Raw genomic sequence first — 18206 nt, forward strand, 5'->3', positions numbered from 1 at the left:
CGTGACGACTGCTGAGAATAGGGGATGAAGAAGGAATTTATGCTCCCGGTTACAGGACAGACGAACCACCCAAATCCATCAATGAGTCTGGCGGAGCGAGGTCGCTCTGCATTGACGGCGTTGCGCCTACACAGCTGCAGAAAGTCACTTCAGGCAAAAGCAAATGCCGGAGAACAGAATTAATGGAACGAGTGCTTGTCTTTAAACCGTCCCGTAAAAAGAGCTCGGGTATGTCCTTGGCCCACCGTGCCTCAAGAGCCTGACTTCCCTCCCCCTGATCAAAATCATGCATCAAAATCAGATCCTTTTTCTTACCAGCTCACACTGATGCAACGCTGTGTTTCTGCGGAACCACAAGGCAACGTAGCTGAGCCCTCAAAACATCAGAAACCATTTCACGGCCATGACTCCCGACGTAAAGCTAGCTGGGAGCCTCGAAACACCGGGGCTGTGGCCAGGGCCACTTCAGGAGTACGTCCTCGTCAGCCTCAAGCTCTAGTTTTTCTGCACATCTCCATACCTTTCTCTGTTCCATGGTTAATCTTTATCCTGAAGAACCTGAAAACTTTATCCCATAAGAACCTGGGGTGAGAAGATGGCAGTTCTTACCCTGTTTCTGGGGCTCTCTGAGGAAAGTCTAGAGGGCTTCAATACAGAACTTCAAGACTTGGTTGTTCTTGGAACATACTTCAGATAGCTAACGTTAGGAAGTATAAACTATTATTGGAGCGATCAGCACCGGTAAGACTGTTAGTGGTGACAGCAGGAAGAGAACCTCAGGATGACAAATCTTTGCGTATCATGAAACCAGTTATTTTCTACAAGGCTTATTCAAAAAAAAAAAAAAAAAAAGAAGTACATGGACTTAAGCAAAAGAGATTTTGAGTTCTCATGCTTCATAAAAACACGTGTGCTTTGGGAAATGTCTCCCTCACAGGCTGCACAAATATACGCAGTTCAGGCTGTCTGAAGATACCGAGGTCACGCAGGTATGACTTGGACAAACAAACACGAAAAATGTAGGGTGAATTTCCACCAAAGCCCGCTGAGCGCTATTTTCTACATAAGATTTCTCGAAATAGATGCAACTCACTGGCCCGTGGTCAACAGGCACTATTTTTATGCGCAGCACCTCCAGTCCCCAACCGCTACATTATATAGGTCTCCTAAAATTGGAGTGCTCGAGACAGTTTTGGGGTAAGCGATGCATCAGCAGCACTCGACTGCCGAAGCAATGTAGGCTGCGTATGGAACGACACTGAAATCACAGCCAGTCGTAGACCTCTAACCCAAAAAGGTTCTTTCATTTTGAGGGGACAAAATCTCTGCTGGCTTTGAAAGAGACGGTGGCCTTTGCCAAGTTTCAAAACAGGTAAGGCTTTTGGTGAAAATCTAGATTTTGTGGACTTGCGATAAATGTAATAGTGGCAATCTCCATCTAAAATTGAGCTTTTTGCCCTAACAGTTTCTGGAAGTTTTAATCAAGCAGCCTGCATCTATGAAGTTAGATTTCAAACCAATTGTTTCGTATCACAGCAGCATTTTGTATTGACATGCACAGAGAAGAAAAAAAAAAAACACAGAACAAAGATGATCCCTGCTATTCATTCACTTTGTATGTGGAAAATAGCAGTGGTAGATAAAGAAGAAATAGATTTACTAATCCGAAGCTGTTCTCGACAGAACCCAGCTTATGCAAAAAGTAACGCCAGTTGAATGGAAGCAGCACAAGGAAAACATTACCAGAAGAAAAGGGTAATTTTTTGGACATCAGTCATACAATCATCATTTGCATACGGAGGAGGAAGAATCTCAGCTGGTATAAACTGTTATAAGTGCATCAATACAGCCACGCTGATTTATAGCAGCTGAGAGTCTGTCCTGCAGCGTATTCATCCATGTGCGATGCGATAGATTGATGTGTTTGCATTTTCTCCCTGGAGACTTTGGTTCGAAACCTATTTAAAACACAGTGAAAACAAACTGGCTGGTCTCTAAGCAGATGTCCCTGGAAATCTGCTTACATCACGGCGCCAGCAGATCAGGGGAAAGGGTACTCTCGCTCAGGGGCGAGCAGGACTCTGCTGGAGTCGCACGGCAAACTTCCTCGGTAGCTCCTGAGTTCCGGGATGGATTGGATTCACAAATTCACAGGGTGCTGTACAAGGTGAAATTAAGATATTCAAAGAGAAATGCTGCTTATGCTGCTGTAGCACTTAGTCTGCGATCCGGGAGGGAGACTGCACGGCACGCTCCCGCTCTTAGCCTGCACACGTATGTAACCTCACGCACCCGGGTAATTGCGAATTTTCGATAAGATCTCCGGCACGCACGCATAAAGTTAGACATCTGTAATTCCGCCTGCTTTGGGTCCCGGTTTCAAAGGCATTTCAAGAGGATACAAACGCTCTCTGTGATCAAAGGGGAAGAAAACAGTACGGCTGCTGTCGCTGCAGTTAGGTGATCTGCCAGCACGTGCGAGCGAAGGCACCAGAACCACAGGCTGCTCCTCGCGGAGCCACGTACCCGAGGCCAGCCTGGAAAATGCTCCAGTTTCTTGCCTGGACCTAGAGCCCCTGAGTCTCCTTGGGATCTTACCAATAATTCAGCAGCAGATCTGACCGTCCACGCAACGTTCAGCAGTGCTTTTAGGAGCATTATCGTGGTTTTCCCGTATACGGGATTTGGCAGCGGGCCATTTGGCCCAAATGCTACAGGTTGCAAGAAAAATGTGCACGCTTTTTTTTCCAGCTGTACTTAACAACTAAATAACCCCTCCTACTAACAACGTGAGAAAGCTATTCGTCACCTCAGTATCAAACAAGTAGGCTGAGATAGTTTAATATGCATAAATTGTACAAGATTAAGGAAATATCTGCCTTCCCACCCTCCCACCCCATGCTTCATCAATGCAGAACAGCAGCCCCTATAGTGAAAACTGGCTATTTCCCATAATGAAACAGTAACAGAGAAACAGTTGCCAAGTCCAAGCCCCATCTATCACAAGTAACTGTATCATTACCCCTTCCAGACACCAAACAAACCCCAGTTTCTGAGCAGTTTGCTTTTTACTGCTGTTATAGAAATGAAAAGCTGCTCCACAACCCCACTGCTCTGACGAGTACGAGCCTTCCTCCTTTCCAACCAAAATCCTTTCCCGACCAGTTTGTACACGTTTGTTCCTGTGCTGAGCGCTGTCCTTAGCTTGAATTGTTTCTCCCCTCCCTGGCGTTTAGTCCCCTGATGTATTTATAGAAAGATCATATCCTCTTTCAAACTTCATTTTGCTAGGAATAGTAATGTTAGAAATAGACCGATGAATTTACTACATTAAATATGGGCGCACACACACACACACACACACACACAGACTGGAGCACTCGCTTTAAAAGAAATGCAGAAAATAGAGATGAGTCAATCTTTAGTTAATGTGCATTATTTCAAACATGTCAGCAACATATGTAAATTACAATATAAAAGACAGATCAAGTTCAAAACTGATTTTTAAGGTTTTTAGATCTAAAGACTATCCATCTATAGAAATACCAGAAAGCCTACCTGAAATTCCATAAAACTCTAGTTGGGGAACAGTACCGAAAGCCCACAACGAATCCCATTTCTAAAAAGAGACTTGGGAAGACTCAAAGAACGTTTGGATAAAAAAGCCTTAGACAGAGGCTAGTTTGGGTTGTAAATAATCTGCAGAAGAAGGGAAAAAAAGTCAAAATGACATTAAGAAACTTAAAAGGAGGAAAGACTGAACACAAATTTATCTGTTTAGAGACAATTTCACTCTTTCATAAAAATATTTTCTAGCTTTGCTGCTCTGGTACATCAATCCTGAGTACTCTAACTTTCGATTTGTAATGATATTCCTTCAAATACAGCTTCACTGACGGAGGAATAGGAAGTGCATCGATGCCATCGTAAGTCGTACAGTTGCAAATAACTGTTCTACATATATGCTGGAGAGAAAAAGGAAAGGTCCTGTTTAACGGAGTGGATAAAAGCGGCTCAAAGAACATACAGGAGCTCGGATCTTTATAGTGCTCTAGGAGTCCCGTGATGTCTGGCGAGTGGAAGACACACGGATCGTGGGCATCGAAGCTGAAGTTGTGATTCCACTGCTCTATCCGCGCGTGGAGGGACCGGCTGTAGCGCCTGAAGCTCACAGAAAACAAATAGTCTTCTTGGGCAGAATCTCGTAACAGAAACGTTCCCTCCGGCTTTCCTTCCAGCAGCGCTTCGGCGGCGTATTTATCCATGACTCCCCAGTAGCAGGGGTTGTTGTTGATCTGAAGGAGGTCTGGGACCAGGCAGTGGACATAATCGATCTGCGTGTGGTATTTCGGAGGCGTTTCCATCCGCAGCAGTTCATCGTCGGTTTCCCATTTGGGCTTGTTTCTTTTCCTAGAGCTCGTGCATAGCGTAATAACTTCATCGTCGGAGTCCATATCGCTCTCCTCTTTACTGCTCCTTACCACCTTACCCAGCACCAGCTCAGACCTCGAGTCCCCCCTGGAGGAAATGCCATCAGCAAGGTCACAGGACTGGGAGGGAGAGTCCGTTCCCCCGTTGGCTACCTCGTCGTCTCGCAGGTGATCCTCCTTCTCCTCGTTCTGGGATAAGTCGGCGATGATCCAGTCTTCCGCCTTTTGGCTGATGGGGGCTGTATGCCTTTTAATCAGGTGCCACCGAAAAGCAAGCTCGGAGCGCGGAGGAAAAGGACACTTATCCAGCATTAATTCACTGATATGAATTTTCCTTTTCGACTGAAGTCCTGAGGCGTGCCGACTGCTGCAGTTCTTTATGGGAAAGCACTGACCCACGGCGTCTTGCAATTTCTGTTTGAGAGACCGGCCTAAAAACCTGTGACCACATGAACGATCTAGATCCAGCTCGATAGAGGAGCAGCTGTATTTCCTCTCTTGGCTCTTTAAATTAGACCCTGACCTTCCTGCAGCACTCGCAGTTTCAGCATCAGAACAGTGCTCGCTCTTTTTGGACCAGGAGAGCTTCTTTCCGCTCCAGACGTAACCATCCTTTCTGTCTGCGCTCCTGCTCCGGCTGCTTTTGGGTCTCACATCTGCGTTTTTAACATTACTGTCCTTACTGTCTGCCATTTTGAGAGCTTCGCTCCACGAGTTTCCAGAAAACGCACAGTTTTTCTCGTAGGGTTTTCCACACGAGGAAGCTTCTTTGCAGCACCTCCTGAAAGTACCTGAGGAAAAAGAGAAGGCAGAGGGGTTAACAGCTTCGCATGCACACAAGACCGATGCCAGTGTACACAGGACAACAGGAACCATTAATTGCCAGCCACGTATAATAATGATCAAGCTGAATTCTTGAGAGCACTCCCCAAACACTGCCCTGATCCCAGACAGGGCTCTCTTAACCCTTTCCTATGAGAAGTATCCTCCAGAACAAACCATCCGGTGCGTTTTTAGAGCACCCATTCTGACTACGAAGTAGAGCAGAAAGTTTTAGGCGTTGGCAATCCTCCTTTGCTGGGGTCCGTTTCAAAACGAAGCCTTTCACGTGGCAGGTGGCACCGCTTTGGTTGTTTATTGAGCAAGTTCTGCATCTCTTCCAAATAACCTTTCAAGAAGGAACAAGCCGGAGCAGAAACAAGTAGGTCAGAGTACAAAGAGCTACTGTACCTAGATGATACGCCTGTTTGCTGCTAATCCACAGGGTGGGATGCCAGAGATCTTATTCTTAACTGACACTTTTGGGTCACTTTCTGGGTAAAAAAAAAAAAATAAACTATATCAGTCACAGATTCTGTCAATTTCTGAAAGCTGTTTTCCTTTGCCTTTTAAAACGGAGCTAGAAAATACTGAGCCCCTAAGGGATTGAAATATCTGGGGCTTTACATACTGAAAAGGATTAAAACAAATCCAGTCCCTTACTAAAAGCAATTTTAAAAGGCCATGAAAGATGGAACTGCTTATTACTCATTAGAGAAGAAAGTTTACATTATTAAAATCTGCGCTGCTCTGAGACCTACGGTTGCTGATTTAATTCTCTTTTGTTTCCAAAAGCGTATTGAATTCTCAAACAGATAAGAGATTTCCTTTTGAATGTTGCGCTTTGGAAAAAAAAAAAAAAAATTCCTCTTTTGATTACTTGGTTGAAAGTAGAGCAGGGATTTTTTTCAAGGTACACAGAAAGCAATATGCTCCACGTGCTACGCTCTCCCAGGGCACGGCAGAAATGCTTTTTCCATCACGTACCATCACACTTTGTGCACCAAAACTAGACACAGCTCCTGCCTTCCACCGTTTTGTGCTGGTGTTTTTGTTTTTGAGCTAATTGACATGGTAAATACTGAGCAGGAAAAGCAAAGGGCATCCACTTCCTCTCTCCGTTCAATCCATTCTCATCATTAGGATTAGCCAGCATGACACAATCTCCCTGCAGTCCCCCGAGGGGCCGAGCAGGCTGAGGTCTAGCCTCTGCTTTCAGTAAAAGAATAAGCCTGCCGTGCCAAGGGCTTACATGCAATATGTGGACCAAATGCAGCCCAGATGTAACTTTCACCAAGGAATTTTTGACGCTGCATTCATTATTTACAAGCCACAAACCTGAGGGGGGAAGGGAAAGGGAGCGAAAGGTGGCGAAAAGAAATGCAAAAACGTGGAATGAGGGTTAAGAGAGGTAGAACATTGTAAATGTGTGGAAAAAGCTAGTGTTAGAGCCGTGTAGATGAGCAATACCTCACTGGAACCAAGTGGAGTCAGGGAACGGGGTCCATATTCAGCAATTACAAACCATCAAATATTAAAGATTGCTTTCTTCTCCCAAGATTCTGCACACAACTTTTCAGTGAAAACCCTGCAGATGCAATACTGATAAGAGAAAGGCAGCATTTGAGACCCAAACCTCCTTTATTTAGACCAGGGTTCGGTGACTGCTTTCGAAACATTTACATTTTTTCATCCAGAAGCTTATAATTGCTTCTGGGGCAGTGAATTTTCGCCGCAATGATTAAAAAAACCAAAAAACCCCAACAACCCCCATCTCGTTCACCCTGGTGATAATCTGAAATAACTGCCGAAAACAAAATTCTACATTCGGCCTGTGGTAAATTACACTAGCTATGTATATGGGATTTTTAATCGGAAGGAGAGATAGCATTTAGGGTGCAAAGTCAAGCACTTAAAAATTAGGGTATGACAGTTTGTAATTGCTTTCGAAACCTTCATTTATCTCCTTCTGCACATCCAGCCCTTATAAGGAGTAAGAATAGGCAGAACACAGGCTTTTCATTAAAAACTGCAAAACGTACAAACCCCCAAAGCGCTGAGAGGGCCCGGTATCCCCCAGCGGGACAGCAGGGCCTTGCAACTGAAAGAATTTCAGTGCTTGGTGCCACTTCTATCCAGGTTGCTGTTGTGTTTAGCTGTAAAGCCACGTTCCTGCCTTTCTTCCATCGCGTATCATTAGCGGCATCTGAACCCTGAAACTCCAAGCGGCGCGGTAGCACGTGATGTTATAAGGCATGCCCCATTAGCCAGCGGCACAGAGAGCCGTTCCCAGGGGTTCGGAGGCTGCTGGGAGCGAGGCGCCAATCCTGCCACGTCACGGGAGTAATTGCTCGCCCGGCGCAGCGCTACGCCCGTGGAAAGAGCACGGAGCACACGAAGAAAAGGGGATGTTGTCCTACTGAAGGCAGGTTCCAACCTGAAACTGTGAAGGAAGAGGGAAGCGATCGGTGTGTAACGCAAAGGAGGCAAAGCTGCGGTTCCCAGCTCTGCTGCGAGCTGCGTCCCAAAGCACCCACCACCCACAAGGAAGGTGGGTGCCCAAATCCCGGCGTCCTGTGCTCCAGCGGGGGGTCATGCCTTCAGACTTTGCCCGGTCCGTGATCCAGAGCCCTGCCTGTAGCATGGGGACCGAAAATAATTCGGGTAGAAAGACACAAAGGTCAGCGAGGCATGCGGGGCTGTATCACCACTGCACGCTACCTACCTAAACCAACCTTCCCTCGTGCTGCAAACCCGCAAGGAAAATACGACGTCCCCTACACCCATTAATGGCTGAACACAACTCAAAGAGCAGGAGAGGAAAGGGAGAACAAAACCCAGGGAACAGAGAGTGTACTTTTCCCTACAGGCAGCGCTAAATGGAGAAGTCGTGCACCGCGCAGCTTACGTACGTCAGTTCTGAGATCTTTCCTCCTGCAAAGAAGCAAAGAGACAGGCGCTGGCAGGCAACGACACAGATACCATTAGTCCTCTGCCTACAAAAGCTTTCTTCTAAGCGGGGACACCTCAGGCGCCTCAGAAGCAGACGGATTCGACCAAAACCTTACGCTCGAAACTCTAAACAAATGGCAGAGCGAAAGCAGCGTGCGGGGATAAACAGAGTTCACATCAGGCCACAGGATCCGGCTTGCAGTTCAAGGTTATCCAGCCCTACCACGGCTTACAGTCCCCGAGGACAGGCAGGGAGCGGGGTGGTTTCTGTTGTTGTTTTCACCACGGGCACAGCTCCTGAGCACGAAATGCCTCTTCGCTCCGTCCGCGGCGGGCTTCGGAGGGGGATGGGGCAGCTTTTTCCTTCCAGCGCCCATGCCTGGACGCTCAAACTTTAAGCCTGCGCTATAAGCAGTACCTAGCAGCTATTCTGAGGCAATAAAAATACTGCCTCCTAGCCTGAGGTAAAATGCCACCGACAACTGCGATAAGACTCACCATATGTCTATCTAAATCAGCTGCAAAACACCCAGTAACGCCAAGAGCAGAATCAGAACCACCAGAGTGTTGACAGACTTCACCCCCCCCTACCCCAATAAATACCGAATTGCTTTAACTGGATATTTTCGTCCTCAGCCTCTAGCACAGAGCCCCCAGGTCCTTTCTGTCAAGCTGCTTCGGTTTCTGTATAAAGAAGAAACAGAATAGCATAACGCCCCCGGGCGCTGGGTGAAATGGACGCCCAGGGCCGCCAGCCCAGCCTCCTGCTGGAAGCCTTCCACGTCCTGCAAGCCTCCAAGGGTGGCGGCCCCACCAGCTCTGGGGGCAACCTGCTGCACGGCTCTCCTAACGAGGGAAGCGCTCCTGAAGTTTTCCGTTCAAGCACACAAAAGCCAAAGTGTCACCGTAGCACGCCTCTTGTTTAACAAGAGGAGATTCACACGCAGAAAATCAAATCAATTCTGGTATTGTTACAGCAGTTGATACTCTTCTAGACCTGATAAAATCCCAAGAGGGAAGAATTAAGCTGTAATAAATCGGAGTACCCGTCCTTTTTCCTTTCAACTTACACAGAAGTCATTAAAAAAATTCTCACCGGTCACATGCTGTTTTCATTACTTTCACCCAATTAGATTTTGGCTACAAGATCCCACTTTAAAAGCTGACCTTCCACTGAAGCCGGGCTGTTATTGACTTATTTTGGAAAAAAGCCCGACCTGTTAAGGATAACGCTGAGGCTCCGTTCCCCTGTCTTAGCTTAAAAACGGTAATCTGAAAAGAAAAAAACGACAGTCTGCAGTACTCACCTGGAAATACACTTGATTCTTACAGGGTCTGCATATCCCCAGAGCTCCAGGAGGAGAGGGGCGGGCAGCGATGCCCAGTTTAACCCAAAATTGGAGCTCTCTTATTCTCTCCCGGGATGTGGAAGAGGTTTGGAGGCAGGTGCCAAGGACCTCCCGTGCCTCCCGCTGTAGCGGCGCCCTGCTTGCAGGCGGCAGGAGTGGCGTGCAGAGCGCTCGGCAGAGCGCAGCCGCCTCTCCAGCACTAAATCAGTAACAGCTTTATGGCCCGTGACCGACACGTCGCGCTCCACCCAGAAACCCAGGAGGTGAGCCCAGCAGCTCCCGGCTCCCGCCCTGCTGCTGCCCTCTCAACCGGCTGCACCTCTTCACAAAGCTGAAGCTTTAGTTTCCGACCGGATTTAAAGAATAACCTTGCACTCGACGCCTTGCCGCTTCCAACGGGACCGAGCGACGGTGCCTGCGCTCCCTTGGTAGCACCTCCGGAGGCTGCATTCAGTCGCTACGCTACGCTCGGACTTGTAACAGCTTTTATATTGTAAGATATTCCAGGTGCGGTTTGCATGAGACTTTCTGCCAACTAAAATAAATAATTAACAACATAATAATACAGTTGGCGTGCATTTGTCTCAGCCCCAGAAGCTTGCAGGAAGGCTGCTGTAAGAATAGCTCGCTCTTCCCACTCATCTGATAAGCGGTTCAGCTCGAATCGCTGTGCTAGAACACATTATCCTCACCAGAAATCACGATTTACCGAAATATGTCAGGATACACCCATGGAAAACATGTCTCCACACAGCTTCCACAAGGTTTAATAATAATGAAATCTGGGCATATTCATTAAAAAAAAAAAAAAAAAAAAGAAAGCCTGCCTACTGTCTTACTCATTCATGAAAGTACCAACAATGTGAGCGGTATAAAGAGCCCGAGCACATTTCCAGCGTCAATAAATCACTCTGCTCACCCCGACCACTGATAGATCCGCTGAAGAGTAAAACTGAGGATAAAAGGTTTTTGCCTGGAAGCAAATTTTCTTAGAAGCTGGAATAAATTGGGCCAGAACATTAAAGTTGCATTAAGGAAAAATAGAGAACCCTTTTTTTTTTCTCACTTCGGGTATGCCGAGCTGTAATGTTTTGTCCTTTAAGAAATAATTAAAAAAGGTTGCCTGGCTTCTAGCTTCCAGCCTCGAAAAGCTTACTGACATGCCTCGCTACCTACTTCACCGCAACTGCATTTGGCACAAGCGTCACGGCAGCTGTCGATAGGGAATAATTCCCTAAATCCGGGGAGGATCTCCAGGCGGGTTTGGTCCTGCAGCCTTCGTGGGGTGAGCTCCCCGCAGGGAGCACCCGCTGACATTTCGCCCTCGCAGGACTCTGCCTTGACGGAGGGCTTGGTGGGTTCCTACGGCTCCTGAAGGACTTATTATGGACACACACACGGCTTGGATGGAGAAGAGCCGGGTACCCGGCACACCGATTTCCCTCTGAAAAACCGAATTATCGGCGCACTGGAAAGGATAAAGCCGCTTTTCGATGGCAGGAGGGTCACGCTTCCACCACCCGGCGTTCGGCTTACTGCCACCCCACCTCAGCCAGCCGGGCTTCGTTTTGGGGCCAAAATGTCCCTTTTTAGGGGTGGGAGGCAGCTGGGTGAGGCAGGATGAGGCCACGGGGGCTGCTCAAGAGAAGGCCTGGGGGGTCTGAGGAGAAGGAGAAGAAGGAGGAGGAGGTGGACGAGGAGGAGATGAGGAGGAGGAGAGGAGGAAGGCCGCTGGTGCCGGTTCCCTCACGCCCGACCTCGCCGCGTCCCCGCAGGCAGCAGCCGGGCCCTGCCCGCCCCGCACGGCTCTCACCTGCGGCCACCGGCCCTGCCCTGCCCGGTGCTCGCCCCTCACCCGGCTCCGTTCCGGGTCCTTCACCCGCCGGAGCCCCGCAGCCGCCTCCTCCGAGCGGCCCCAGCCTCGCCCGCCGCCGCCATCCTGCGTGTGGCGGCCGGGCCGGGCCGGCCCCCGCTGCGCCCAGCTCCGCCCCGGGCCTGACGGGCTCCGGGCCGGCCCCCGGGGCGGGCACCGAGAGCCCAGCGCGGGAAGGCTCCAACAGGGCGGCCGGGGCCCGCTGTGGTGAGCGGGGAGGCGGTGGGGGACGAGGGGGGAAAGCGGCCCCCAGCCTTCCCCTCACCCCGAGGAGGGCTCCCCGCGGCCCCTTCCCGCCGGGATTTCTGACTTCAGGCCCCGCGTACCCGCTCCCTCCGGTCCTCCTCGTTTAATTCCCCCCCCCGCCTTTTTCTTCCGTGGCTCGTTTTTGACCGAAATCTTCGGATCTGGGGGTGTTTAGGAGCAGTGGGGGCTGATCCGCTTAGGCCGTGTGGGAGGTTGGTGGCAGGGCTCTGCGTGGTTCCAGCCCCTGTTGGGGGGGGGGGGGTTGCCATCACCTCTAACCTCGCCCTGGCATCCGGAGCTCTTTCAGCTTCTCTGTTTTTAATTTTAATTATCTTATTTCTCTCCTTTTTGTCCTCAGGTGACAGCAAAGATGCCTTCTGCCCAAAAGCCGATGCGCTATGGCCACACGGAGGGCCACACGGATGTTTGCTTCGATGACACCGGGAGGTAACTAACCTAACTCCTGGAGAGCAGGATAAAATTTAATCTGGGGGGTGGATTATCTTGTTTCTGTCTGCTGCTTCCACAGGAGTATCTGTACCAGCTGCTGGTGGTTATGGTACTGGACAGATGGATTTATGGCCTGGCATGGCCTGGCAAACCCCTTATTTGCCTTTGTTACGAATTGACTCTAAGACACGTCTTTTGATGCCCTGAACTTTGAAGCAATAGACATAACTTGCACATAAGACTTATATATATTTTTTACTTTATATATATACACGTGTATGTTGGAGAAAATATGTTTATATATCCAATAAGAAATTAAAACTATAGCAGAAGAAATCCAATACTGGCTTGCTATTCTTTCTTGTTCTACTTAACGCTAGTTCTTGCGTGCATAAATAAAAGCTGAATTTTTGCCGTTACCCATTTTCTTGATTAAAAATAAACGGTAAGCCTGAATGAAATCTCAAATGAATTTACAGTCTAAATCTTACATATTGATAATGGTTTAAATGCACATTATCTTATCCCTTTCTTTAGGTCATTAGGCTTGTTACAAAGAGGACTGTAGAGTTAGTCTGATATCAACCCCCCCCTCCAACCACAAAAAGTCTTGTTTGCATAGAGTTAAGATTTAAGTATCTTTCATCAAAATGCAGATATATTAAAAAAAAAACACAACACAAAACACCACAACAAAATAAAACAGACATCTCTGCTGCAGACCACTGGTCCAGTATTGCTGGGCCCTCCAATGTCAATATTTTCAGTATCAACACAGTGTTGCTTACAAAGTACAGACCTTATAGAACAGCGCCAGAAGAGCAACATCACAGTTTCTCTACTGACTTTGTAATACTTTAGATTTTTTTGGGGGACTGCATCTGGGGAAAAGAAAGAATGCAAAGCTTGATTATAGATTCACAAAGTATTTAATTAAAAATCCTATGCAAACTTTTACATATTTGCTTTGTACTTCAGGTTATTGTTTATTGCCTTAAAGTTGTGAAAGCTAACTCTAACAGACTTGACAATTGAATCCTATGTTAACTATTTTTGAGAACTCTGTAGGCCTGGAACGTGTTAAGCTTGGTTAACTTCAGTCAAGGGTGTGTGTTAGCACCCTTGCTTTGGCCTCAGCTTTGTAATTAGCTGTAAGGTAAATTTTCAAAGCTTAAGAAGCAATTAAATGCCCGGCCCAAAGTGAAATCGGTACTAATTAAGTCCTCTGAAAAAAAAATCATCTAGATCATGGAAAAAATGGATTGACTTAAAATATGTAAGGGTGAGTTCAATGGGTGCCAGGCCTAACCAGTTATCAGAGACTCAGGTACTCTGTTATGGTCCTGCATTTTTTTTCTATGTTTATTAAACATGGCATTCAGTGAATCACGTACTATGTATTGTGTTTCAGTTAAAAAACCAAACGCTTCACTAACATTTTCATTTTGGGATTGAAAGCCAGAGTGGCTGTCCTTTCTGTACTTGAATGTTAACAAATCCTTGTCTTTGAACAGCTGCATTGTAACTTGTGGCAGTGATGGAGATGTTAGGATTTGGGAGAACCTGGATGATGACGATCCGAAGTCCATTAACGTTGGAGAGAAGGCCTATTCGTGTGCTCTAAAGGTATCGTAGTTAACAGAACTCGAGTTAAGTTCTGTCGTGCTGATGTTGATACAGAACGTGACTGTTGAGGTTGTTAAGATACTGCTCATATACGTAACATTATACATATATTGAGATAATACACAGAAAAAGGCAGGAATAATATTGTGCGTAGCACATTTCAGTCTGATGGAGGTTAAATATGTAGATCCTTACCTTTGTGTCAATATATGGAAAACAACGTTAAATGGTGTTTAATCAGATTTTGTTTAAATTTGAGCCTGTGTCCACATTCTACCTTTGTGTCTTAAGTGAAAATGTTAAAGCAGTGTTGAAAAAATACCTTTTAGACGAACAGAAAACTGCATTGAATGTGTCTATAGAATATTTTAACTAAGCATTGTATATAAATGAGTACTCCTGACAACTTGTTTTATCCCATATGGGCTTGTAGAGGAATTATTCCTTATACTAAAATTCCATAATACTAGTTTTTCTTACTCCTCTCGCTTCACAGTCAGTTATACTTATTTCTGACTTTGATCTCCCTTTTGAAAAACAAACCCAGCAGATTAAACTAATTATGCAGTGAACTTTGTAGACTGTTTCAGTGGTTTTGCACAATGTTAGTTGCAAAAAGTTTCCCAGCATAATACGTAGTCATCAAGTGTTAGGAAAAGTGTTTTTCAGTGACAGCTCAGTTCTTCAGTGATGAGGGAATGAATATTTTACCGACAGCCTGTAACTGCAGCTCATTCCAACTCTTGCCCTCCCAATCTCAGAGGCTCTGAAATGGTGTTAACTGGGGGAGGAAGGTTACGTGAAAATAGGTAAGCCAGGAGGTTGTTTTGAGTGGACCTATTTTAATGCCCAAGGAATTAGAGTCTATTTTAATCAAAAATTACTTTCATGGAGTCAGTGCCTGGTAATGCTTTGGTAATACTTTTTTTTTTTTTTTTTTAAATAATTAGTTGATATTTAGCTCTCAAAATTGCTTGTAGGCCAAAATATGCTTCTGACATCTTGTTCCTCCCTTGCTCCCCACCCCAAGTCAGAGGAGAACAAGATTCTTGTTTAACAGTAATTAGTAATAATTTCTGAGAATGCTGATTAGAAGTATCTCTGTCACCTGACTGACTTGTTCTGGCATTTGTAGTACAACCTGCTCTGTTTATTTCAATGTTAAGGCGGTTCCTTGTGGTATATCTTGAAATAGGGATTATTTGTAAGTAAGAAGACAAATATCTACCTATGTCAATTTGTATAATAGAAAACAAATCTTTTTTTTACTATGCATATTTATGTATTTAGCTTCAGAATTCTCACAGCAATTCTTTTGTGTGCTACTATTCTTACATTACATTAATAATAGAAGGTCCAAAATGTTGTCTTTATGGCAATAGTAGAAGAAGAGAGGAATTCCAGAAGTTTACATCTCTTCTTTAGATATGGTAGAGTTAACTTTGCAGTCATAAAGGATATTTTAAAAATTGTTTTTCGACTAACTATTTGTGATTTTTGGAGGGGAATATAAATGGTGAAATAGATGAGAATTCATACAGATGTATTATTTTAAAACTGAACATTTGAAACCATATCCAAAACAACTGCCTCAAATAAAATCTTTCTTCTGTTTCTTATATTCCTTTTGACATAACTTATGTATCTTGCTCAATACCTGCAACATCTGTTTTCGTCATTGCTTTTTAGTGTTTTGCTGTTGATCATCATCACGTTACTTATCTTTTCACACACCAAATGAGGTGATTTGAGTGAGTTCTCGTAGCAAATCAGTGCCAGAAACTGTAAAAAATTATTAATTAATACAGGAGGGAGAAATCACAGAATGTCCGAGGTTGGAAGGGACCTCTGAAGATCATCTGGTCCACCCCACCTGCCCAGCAGGATCACGTAGGGCACGTTGTGCAGGATGGCATCCAGGCAGGTTTTGAATATCTCCAGAGAAGGAGACTGCACAACCTCTCTGGGCAACCTGTCCCAGTGCCCTGTCACCCTCATGGTGAAGAACTGCCCTCTTGTTTTTAATTTTTGGACAGCAGTAGGAACAGTCCTATGCTCTTAGCTTGCTGGAGAGGAATTATAGTTTTGAGGGATTTATTTTTAAACGATGAGATTATGAATTCTTTCTGAAACTTCAGGAGGTTTTATTTCAAAAAACATGCTTCACTAAAGACACTTTTATGGGGCACTGGTTTGTAATAAGTAATAAATCTGATATCTTTCTCAGGTTATTTACTACTGGCTGCTGCTTTCTTTTTCTTTGTGATTTTTACTGTAAATTTACACTGCTTTCCTTTTTTTAAAAAAAATGAAATAGGGCATTTCTCTATATATTTCAAAAATTTATTGCTGTATCCAAGTGAGGAATAGTACTGTCACTTTAAGAAGATATACTGCAGTTCTAAGCATAGGATAATTTTCTTTTGTTTTGGAATCTCTTTAATCTGGAATCATTTTTAGACATCTGCCTTCTGTTTCTGCAAAGGACGAAGCTGTAGTTCGTGAACTTCTCATCTTTCCCTAGCGGCATTTAGCTGGCAAGATCAGTCCAAGGATGCCCTCTCCTGATGATGTAGCATATTAATCTAAACAGGATGCAAGATTCCTCCTGTTCTAAGAGTGCTCTTGCCTAAATAAAAAGATTTCCTTTTTCTGTCTACCTGAAGAAGGTCAGACAGTTCTTTGAAATTCGTTAGTGACTTCTCTGAGAATTCATTATTTTAGTAGATACACAGGTGGGGAATGTCTTGATGGAGTAAATTACCATGTAGTTAACATCATGCATTTTAAGTCTAGCAAAACAACTGGAGGTTTGATATTAAATCTAGCAGATTCTAGTGTATTGAAACAAAGAATAATTTTCTTAGCCTTTAATAGTTTGGTTTAAGTGATAAAGTATTAAAGTTACTGTGTTTCTCTCTATTTTTGGGTGGAAGAAATACAAGTTAGATTATTTCTCTGCTACTCTTGATGTCTTTTGGAGCTACTAAAGTTAATCTGCCCATATATTGGGAACACAGGGCATTTCTGGCTCCTTGGGCATAAATATGGTTTTACTAACAAATGTGTTTTTTTGTTTGTTTTTAAGAATGGGAGACTGATCACAGCAGTATCAAACAATACTGTTCAGATACATACGTTTCCTGAAGGAGCTCCTGATGGCATCCTCACTCGTTTCACCATGAATGCAAACCACGTCGTCTTTAACAGTGATGGTACCAAAATTGCTGCTGGATCTAGGTAATCTGTGCTTGATAAGGAAGAACATTGCTGTCATTCAAGGTCCAGCGACTTCCTCACATGGCAATTGTGCCAATGAGATTATTAATCCGCATACCGCTGTGGGTTGTAAAGTAATGCAAAATGCCTTCCAGGAGCAATGGTGGCGGGGGAAGGAATGAAAAGGACTGTTAGGAAAAAATTCTGTGAGAGATATTTGACCCACCAAATAGTTTTAAGTGGAAATGTGGTGTTGTGAAATCATTCTTTCTCTTCAGGAGCCTTGAGTGTTTTTGGTTTTCAGTCTTACAATGCATAATCGTAAGTGTTCACCCATATGGATCTCATTGCAGCATCAAGGATTTTGTTAGTGTGCGCTTAGGATAATGTCTTGACTCTTTGGGATCACGGTGCTGCAGATGTATCTGCACGTACAAAAGTTAGCTGGGTTGTGATTTGCATGAGAGCTTTGCGTCATTCTCTGGCATCAGTATCATCACCCTTCTGCCAAATGATAACAAACGACAGTTGCAAGACTCCCCTGAGGGGGATTAAATGCATAGTTTAGTTAAAAGCAAACATGCTGCCCTGAGAAATTATGTAGTACAAGCCAGTCCTTTAACAGAGATGGCAAAATAGCAAGCAGGCAACATTCTTGTTCATTTATTTACGGCTCAGGTGGTTCTTAATTGGATTTGGTGAGCTCTTTAGGTACTCTAGCTAACCCAGACTGCCTGCCTGCTTCTCTACTGGAATTTGTCCTGCATTCCTACGGCAGAGATGGCAGAACATTACATCTGCCGCCTGCCTCCTCTAAGCATGAATTGAACTAGAAAGCAATTTGGATCAACGTGCTGGACTGTAAATTCTGGCAGCTGCAGAGCAGACAAGCCAGCTTCACCAAAACTGGGCGACTGGACAGCTGGGGACAGTAACTGTTCTAATCTCTAAATCCGACGGAGATCGTGGATTTGGGCTCTTTGCCAGTGCTCGGTTCTGAGGGAACAGCTCTGCCCCAGGATCTGAGTTTGATTAGAGAGATTAAGCAGACAACACGCTCTTTCTGTTTCTAAAAACTTTTACAGAAAGCCAGTTCTTCTGCAGCCTGACCAGGGTCCTCACGTTAGGAAAAAGAGCTTGTGAAACCGAGGTCACCCCTCGATGAGGTCTTCTGCAACACATTGAAGGAGGTGACATCTGTGATACGAGGGAATGCAGCTAAGAACGCAGCCTTTACTTGTC

The 18206-nt window shown here is 45.2% G+C and overlaps 2 protein-coding genes across 11 annotated transcripts in view; one reads left to right on the forward strand and one right to left on the reverse strand.

The window, feature by feature from the left end:
* Positions 1–3404: 3404 nt before the first annotated feature.
* On the reverse strand, positions 3405–11517 carry SOCS4 (suppressor of cytokine signaling 4). Of its 9 annotated transcripts, none has more exons than XM_048066154.2 (4): positions 7975–8762; positions 6720–7884; positions 5661–5743; positions 3405–5221 (listed from the first exon to the last, which is right to left on the reverse strand). In XM_048066154.2, the coding sequence occupies exon 4, from the start codon at positions 5121–5123 to the stop codon at positions 3813–3815; it is 1311 nt and encodes a 436-aa protein (XP_047922111.1). In that variant the 5' UTR covers positions 5124–5221; positions 5661–5743; positions 6720–7884; positions 7975–8762; the 3' UTR covers positions 3405–3812. The 9 variants fall into 9 exon arrangements, with proteins under 9 accessions (XP_047922111.1, XP_047922110.1, XP_013049346.1 ...); XM_048066153.2 differs by having other exon boundaries at positions 6720–6837; positions 7296–8762; XM_013193892.3 differs by lacking the exons at positions 6720–7884; positions 7975–8762 and adding an exon at positions 11364–11504.
* WDHD1 (WD repeat and HMG-box DNA binding protein 1) overlaps positions 11495–18206 on the forward strand; it is a 32689-nt gene continuing 25977 nt past the window's right edge. The window contains exons 1-4 of one of the 2 annotated variants that reach the window (XM_066998604.1): positions 11495–11630; positions 12028–12116; positions 13634–13745; positions 16834–16985. In XM_066998604.1, coding sequence (XP_066854705.1) covers positions 12040–12116; positions 13634–13745; positions 16834–16985 — 341 coding nt within the window. In that variant the 5' untranslated portion in view covers positions 11495–11630; positions 12028–12039. Of the gene's footprint in view, positions 11631–11744; positions 11882–12027; positions 12117–13633; positions 13746–16833; positions 16986–18206 lie in introns of those variants that run through there. The other variant, XM_066998605.1, reaches the window with a different exon arrangement.

Source organism: Anser cygnoides, chromosome 5 (genome assembly GCF_040182565.1).
Source record: "Anser cygnoides isolate HZ-2024a breed goose chromosome 5, Taihu_goose_T2T_genome, whole genome shotgun sequence".
NCBI classification, from domain to species: Eukaryota; Metazoa; Chordata; class Aves; order Anseriformes; family Anatidae; genus Anser; species Anser cygnoides.